The sequence below is a fragment of the Melanerpes formicivorus genome, unplaced genomic scaffold (genome assembly GCF_026170545.1).
Source record: "Melanerpes formicivorus ecotype bairdi unplaced genomic scaffold, bMelFor1.0.p_v2 SCAF_40, whole genome shotgun sequence".
Taxonomy (NCBI): domain Eukaryota; kingdom Metazoa; phylum Chordata; class Aves; order Piciformes; family Picidae; genus Melanerpes; species Melanerpes formicivorus.
The window spans coordinates 2,950,182-2,957,998 of record NW_027142392.1 but is presented as its reverse complement, the minus strand read 5'-3'; the positions used below and the strand labels follow the sequence as shown (position 1 = coordinate 2,957,998).

Genomic DNA, 7,817 nt, shown 5'->3' with positions numbered 1-7,817 from the left:
ATCTCTGGAAAAATAAATGCAATTAAATGCTCCATGAGGAGAAGAGAGATGGGTGATGCCACAGAAAAGAGAATGACAGTAAATAAAGAAACAAGGACAAGGTGAGCAGTTCTTTGGTTTTGTTTTTGTTTGTTTCCTCACTTGTTCTTCTCTTTTGTTACTGTTTCAAGAGCTGGAAAAACCCCAGTTCCTACTGAAGTGAATGTTTATTTCCTTGGAAAGGGAAACACAAAGCTAAAAATTAATATTTTATCAGAGAGAAAAAATGTCCATTTAACCTCAGAGAAACACTCACAGGTTACAACAGGAAAAGCAAAGAAAATGCAGAGCCTGGTAGCAGCAGTAGCTGCTCCTTTGCCTGCTACCCAGGGACAGGAGCAGAGCTCTGCTGGAAAGGTTCTGGACAACTTCCCAAAGCCAGGCTGGGCAGCTCCAGCAGCCTCTCTGGGAATGAGTTGCACTTCAAGGGGAGGGAATGAAGGAGCTACAGAGCAAGGCAGTCTGCATCTACAGAAAAGTCTCCAAAGCTGTATCCAGACTCCAGCTTTTCCAGTGATGGGTACAGAAGAAAGGGGGCCTTTACATTTTGCATTCGCATATGATATTCACCTCTTGGTTATCTGCCTAGCCACACAGATGTAGATTCTGACGTTCAGGATCTCTCTGTGATTTTCTTAGCCTTGAGCATTTGTCTTCTTGACTGTAAAACCAGTGGGCAAAGGTTCACATCAGCTCTGCAGCTCCCCAGGAGCCAAAATCAACACATGCACCTCTCGCAGTTATTGTAACCCCACAAAGAAGGCAAGGAGAGCTCCCTCTGATGGCATGGAGGCAAAGACAGAGGACAAAATACTCAATGTCATTAGCATGAATGTTATGGTGTTACTGAGCACTGACTAATGGAAGCAAAAAATTCAGAAGCTGCTGCAGTACTTTTTGATTACATAGATCTCCAGAAGTCTGTGTTTGGTTTATCTGGGTAGAGTAAGTGCAATGGGAGGAATCAACAGCTTAACTACTCAGCTGGGCTGGGTAGCAAACTACCCAATGAAATCTCTTTTGAGTTAATCACACTAAGCACATGGTTAAGTGCTATGCTAGAAGTAGACTGGGCTGCTGAGCACTTTCCAAAATGAAGCCTTAGGATTTCTGGAGTCCATTCACACCCTCTCCACATCTCATTTCACAAGTTAAGAGCTTTTTTTGGCAGAGAAACACGGAATATGTTCTGATATATTTTTTTTACCTCCAGTAGCTCTTCCCTTCCACGTAACTGCCAGGATATGAAATTGTACCTAAAGAAGTAAAAATGTTTTGGGAGGTGGTAAAACCATGAGGCTCGAAACAATAAATCACAGTGAAAGTCAAAAACTCTGGTGATGGAGATGATTTTGCCACAAGGAACTATTCAGCAATAAAATCTTTCACAGGAAAGGAATATTGAATCCATGAGGTGACAGCATTTACACAAATTAGAGAAGTAGTGTAGAGTCACCCCTTTCTTAGAGGCAGATCAGTTTTACTTTACCCTTTTACTCAGAAAGAGTCTGACTGGATCAACAGAAAAGGTGGCACCATCCAAGAAAGAAAACTTAAATCATTTACGCGGAGGCAAACGCTCTACTTTATGTGTCGAGAAGCTTTTATTGGATCACCACAATACTTTGGGTTAGTCACACTATGGCTGTGAAACATCAAATTATAGTGTAGTCATTTTCCCAACAAAAGGAAATAAGAAAACAAAGAAGCACAGTGCACGAGGCTTCAGCCACCGAACTAAGATGAGTTTCAAAAGGCAGTCCCGGTATGGTGCAGAGGGGATTTCGTCACACTCTTTCATAGACTCTCGTGCAGACAACTCCTTTCATGGCACATTCCTAAGGCACAAAGGCAAAGATTAATACAAACTTTTCACTGACAGCAATTGTGGCTGCTGCAGTAGCCTCTGAAGTCAGTGAAAATCCAGATGTCACATACAGCTTTACATAGTTACAGAACTTTTGGAGAGAACTGCAAAGCTATTTTTGTATTGCAGATGGAGTGGCTTCTGTTTCAAAATCTTCAGAGTTATTTAAAGTGGCATATAATGACAGAGTCTGCACAATTAGGCTTAGCTTCCATAAATACATTTACCTTCCTTCATATTGTTGCTGGCTTGACAGAAATATCAGCCCACGTAGTTTATGGCTCACCAACACTTTCAGTTTTACACGGGATTATTTGTGGAAGCAGAAGTAGCTTGGGTAGTTCAGAGGCCAAGCTTCTGTCCTAAAACCCTTTGCACACATGAGTCACAAAATATTTATCCTGACCCTCTCACCCCAGTATCCTTCAGCAGCTCCTGCTGACTCACAGCCACAGGATGCGTGCAACAGAGGTGACAGGACATTAAGAAAGACCTCATTGCTCTGCCAACGATGAGGCCTCCTCCAGAAGCCTGTTTGAGGCAAGGGGCAAAAGGCAGGACAGCACTGGGAGAGGGACTCTACCTCTCTGCTTTTTGAAGGGGATGTGAAAAAATCAACACAGAAATGTGGCTGTGCAAGCAAATCACCCTGAGTGAGAGCTTAAAACAAATTGCAGTCAGCACCAGCTAGCATGTAAGGGTGGAACGCAGCTGATTGCAAGCAAGTTCCCAAAATCAGTTTGGCTCCACTATTAAAACATTGATTAACAAAGTAACAAAATACTTTTTAAAAATTCATGACTGAAATCTTAATGTTAGTAGTGACCCTTACAACTAGGGTCCCTAAACTAGTCCCCTCAGGCAAGAGTCTGGGGGCCATAAGCTAGAGCCAGAGGTGAAACCAGCAGCCCAGCTGAAGTGCATGCACACTAATGCACGAAGCATGGGTAACAAACAGGAGGAGCTGGAAGCCTTGTTGCAGCAGGAAAGTTATGATGTAGTTGCCATCACAGAGACGTGGTGGGACGACTCACATGACTGGAGCGTTGCAATTGATGGCTACAGGCTCTTCAGGAGAGACAGGCAAGGAAGAAGGGGTGGAGGGGTGGCCCTGTACATCAGGGAGGCATTAGATGCCATTGAGATGGAGATTAGGGTCGAGTTGAGTGCTTGTGGGTAAGAATTAGAGGGAAGACCGGCAGGGCAGACATCCAGAACAAGAGGACACAGTCTCAGGCTGTGCCAGGAGAGGTTTAGGTTGGATGTTAGGAAGAAGTTCTATGCAGAGAGAGTGATTGCCCATTGAAATGGGCTGCCTGGGGAGGTGGTGGAGTTGCCATCATTGGAGGTGTTCAGGAGGAGACTTGATGGGGTGCTCGGTGCCATGGGTTAGCTGTTTGGGTGGGTTGGATTGGTTGATGGGTTGGACGCGATGATCTTGAAGGTCTCTTCCAACCTGGTTTGGTTTATTCTATTCTACAATTCTATACTAAAATGCATTATCACCTTGGCTCGGTCAACCCATGACTTACACATGGCTGCTAGAGAAAGGCAGGTTGAATGGAGGGTAGGGGAAACCCAACATTCCCCAGTCCCTGGGAATGGCTTGGCCCCCTCCCCACAGTGGATACTTCAGAGGGGCCATGAGGACTTGGCTGTCTCCTCCTCAGGTCACCATGCAGGCAGGTGTGGGCACAGAAGTGCTGGCTTTCACACAGCAAAGCCCGAGCACCCAAAGGGCCCAGCATGCACACATTTTTTCCACGTGGAAATAGAAATTGGAAAAGGTTTCAAAACAGTTTTCTAACTTGGACAAGCTTTATTCCAAAGACAGGAGATGGGAAAGAGCCATTCCAGAGAGAGCAGTATGCAAGTTGCAAACTTCTATTTGCATTTCACAAGCTACCCCTGTTTGAAACCCTCAATTATTTTAAGAATAGTAATCTTGAGAATGATAAGTACCCTGTAGCTCTGCTGATATAATAAAAACAAATTGCTGTATGAAACAGTATTTGTCTCCTTCCAGCTTGTTTCCTAAGCTTAGTTCCCTTTTCTCCCCCTTAATCTCATAAGACAAAGGGAAAGCCAAACCTGACAGCCTGTTTAGACAGAAGCAAACAGAAGATCATCTTTCTGATCTTCAAGAGCATACAGGGAGTGTAAACTTACCACCACCATTTTCCCATCAACCAGTCTTCTCTTTATTGTGGTCTCTTTGCCATTCCACTTCTGCACTTGCACCAGTGCCCCTTTCTCCAAGGTTATGACACTCTGCAAAGGCCAAGAGAAGAATTTCAAGCCATAGCCCCAGTTTCACATAGTTGAGCAGCAATTCACTTTATGCTCAGACAGATACACATTAGAATCACAGAATTTTTAGGGTTGGAAGGGACCTCAAGGATCATCCAGATCCAACCCCCCTGCCATGGACAGGGACACCTCACACTAGATCAGGTTGCTCAGAGATACATCCAGCCTGGCCTTAAAACCCTCCAGGGATGAGGCTTCTACCACCTCCCTGGGTAACCTGTTCCAGTGTCTCACCACCCTCATGGGAAAGAACTTCTTCCTAACATCCAATCTGAATCTACCCATTCCTATTTTTATTCCATTCCCCCTAGTCCTGTCAACTATCTGACACCCTAAAAAGTCCCTCCCCAACTTTCTTGTAGGCTCCCTTCAGATACTGGAAGGTCACAATTAGGTCTCCTTGGAGCCTTCCCTTCTCCAGACTGAACAGCCCCAACTCCTTCAGTCTGTTCTCATAGGAGAGGTGCTCCAGCCCTCTGAGCATCCTCGTGGCCCTTCTTTGGACACAGTCCAACATATCCAGATCCTTCTTGTAATAAGGGCTCCAGAACTGGATGCAGTACTCCAGGTGGGGTCTCACCAGAGTGGAGTAGACAGGGAGAATCACCTCCCTCGACCTGTTGACTATACTTCTCTTGATGCAGCCCAGGATCTGATTGGCTTTCTGGGCTGCAAGTGCACACTGCTGGCTCATGCTGAGCTTCTTCCACCAGCACCCCAAGGTCCTTTTCTTCAGGGCTGCTCTCAAATTGTTGCCCAGCCTATATAGGCGCTTTGGATTGCAGCAACCCAAATGCAGGACCTTGCACTTGGTCTCATTGAACCTCATGAAGTTGCCATGGGCCCACCTCTCCAGCCTGTCAAGGTCCCTTATTAGCCATTCTTGGCTAATAACACACTTAGTAACATCAGTTTCACCACCATGTTATTTCTTCTTTCAGTGCTTTCTTTGAGTAGTTTGGAAAACTCATAGTGCCCTAAGCAGGTAGGACAAACTCCTCCTAGTGCTCTTCTAGGAGACGTCTAGAAGCAGTCAGAGATTCCCCATACCTTCACTTTCCTGTCATCTGGTGTTGTTTCATCAAACTGCTGGCCTAGTTTGAAAGAGATCATTGTGTTTTTGAAGGTGCTTTCAGTTCTGATGGTTACTATGTCTCCTTTCATGCTGATGATCACATCAGGCTTTGACAGGCCACCTAATTTCCGGGTAGCTAAGCCCACTCCTAGAAATCAGAAACGAGACTATTATTACATTCTAGCAAGAAACAAACCCAGTATGCTTCCATAAATCATCACTGGAAGAATAAAGAACAGTTCCTTCTTGAATACTCTAATGCTTGATTCAGGTGAGACTTCAAATCTGGAAGCACTGTGCTCAGAGGATGAGGGAGCCTCAAGTGACAGAGCGCACCTTCAGCAAGATACAAAGATGTGCTTGAGCACACACTCATGTACACTGTGTAGAGACAGAATGGGCAGAAAAATTCAGAGGAAAGGTGTATTTCTCATAAAAGCTTCCAAAAATACTTAAAAGAAAAATCTCAACAAATCTGAGAATCTGCACTTTGGTTAACCAGCTGCATGGAAGAAGCTGGATGCTGAAGTGCCAATATGCTGGTTCTTGTTCATTATAAACATACTGGGGATCAGGGGGTTCCCAGGTTGCTGCTAGCATCCTCTGAGGATCTTTGCATCCAAACCTCAGTGAAAAGCACAAGTTTGAACTGTGAACAGTGCTGAAGTGTACAAGCACAAAGCTGCAGAAAGCTTCAGGGAAAATCCCATGTCAAAAGCTTCTCACATTGCTTTGTGCTTTCCAGTCCAGTCCATTGCCTACAACATGCAAGGTCTGGGGCAAGTTGGCCACTGATGAGGTATTGCTGCTTTACAGAAGTAGAAAGGGGGTAGCTGGAATTCTTGCCTCTGTTATGATGACCAGCTCTGTTTAAAAGGGTATACAGTTGTCTGCAAAGTGTGTAATTATTTGCAGTAATTATTCTATGCTAAACAACTCTGTTCAGCTCTTCAGAAAAATATCTGTAGCTGGACTCTTCATCCCACATTTAATCTGGTTAATTAACTGCAATTCTTTTGTTATCCAGTTTAACATTTCAGATAAAAGGGGTCACTGTCTGAATGAATCATTTCTATAGCAAAAGCAATGCTGTAGCTGACTGTGCACTTGCTACATAGGGATGAAGGCAGCATTAAAATGAAAAACAATGCTTAACTTATTACATTCCTGGCATTCTTGAGTAACAGATAGATTCATTCATAGGATTTAGACCTCTGAAACCAAAGTGTCATGAGACATCAGCTCCATTATATATTGTAAATCATCACAAGTCACAAGTTTAATGGTACAGCTGAGAAGCACAAAAATTGCAGCATCTCCATAGATACTCCTTTATTACCAAATAAAAAAGAGAGAGCCATATCAGATTTGGTCAGTTGAGTTAGATGGAAGGGAATTTATTACAGCAGTTCAGCACCTACCTTTCTGGTTCTCCATTTTAGATGCTAAGGGAAATAAATTCAATTATGTGTGAAAAGTAATTAAATTGCTTTTGTGGCCAGGAGGAAGGCATCATCCATGAGCAAAGCATAAGGTGAAGAAGAGATATTCCCAAGCAAAACTTAAGTTGAAAAAGTTGAAAATGGAAAGAAAAAGGAAAGAAAAAATAAAAGAAAAAGAAGATAAAAAGGAAAGAAAAAGGAAAGAAAAAGAAGAGAAAAAGAAAAGAAAAAGGAAAGAAGAAAATAAAAATGAAAGAAAAATAAAAGAAAAAGAAGATAAAAAGGAAAGAAAAAGAATATAAAAAGAAGAGAAAAAGGAAAGAAGAAGAAAAGAAAAAGGAAAGAAAAGGAAAAGAAAAAGAAGAAAAAAAGGAAAGAAAAAGGAAAGAAGACAAAAAGAAAAAGAACAGAAAGATAAAGAGATAATAAAAAGACCATTTCTCACCCAATTCTTTCATATAGTCATCAAAATTTTCACTGGAGATGAGTTTCCAGGTTCCCACGAATCGGTTGCACATTGTAGAGGCTTTGCCAGACAGTGGTCCTGCAGAGAGGGGCAGTGGCCACAACAGCTCTCGGTGGGAGTCAGAAAGGTTGTGTGCCTGACTCAGACCTCCCTGGCCTCCTTTTAAAGATGCCCAGCCCCTGTAGCGGGCAGGATGGGCCAATAGGAGAGGCAGTGCCAGGGCAGGACAATGTGCATCTTGTCCAAGGCAGCCCTGTCAGTACCAAGGCTCTGGGTGACGCCTGCTTCGGCTTCCTCAGATGAGTAGATCAGGACACTGAGGGGTGCATGGGGACAGAGACAGGAGGTGATCACTGGATCCACAGAGCAGCCAGGGAACACCACAGTGGGGTCTCAGCAACATGGAGCCACCAAGTACAAGAGCGCTGCATCCATGGGAAACCCAGCTCTGACGGTGCTTCCAATGCCGTCCTATTGCTGCCACCACATTGAAAGGATAGGATAGGATAGGATAGGATAGGATAGGATAGGATAGGATAGGATAGGATAGGATAGGATGGGATGGGATGGGATGGGATGGGATGGGATGGGATGGGATGGGGTGGGATGGGGTGGGAT

General features: G+C 44.0%; 1 protein-coding gene across 1 annotated transcript; it reads right to left on the bottom strand.

Annotated features, from left to right (window-relative positions):
* Positions 1-1,635: 1,635 nt before the first annotated feature.
* Positions 1,636-7,345, bottom strand: LOC137451193 (myelin P2 protein-like). The gene is made up of 4 exons (XM_068158497.1): positions 7,179-7,345; positions 5,267-5,439; positions 4,076-4,177; positions 1,636-1,877 (listed from the first exon to the last, which is right to left on the bottom strand). Exons 1-4 carry the CDS (start codon positions 7,249-7,251, stop codon positions 1,827-1,829), a joined length of 399 nt encoding a protein of 132 aa, XP_068014598.1. The 5' UTR covers positions 7,252-7,345; the 3' UTR covers positions 1,636-1,826.
* Positions 7,346-7,817: the final 472 nt, after the last annotated feature.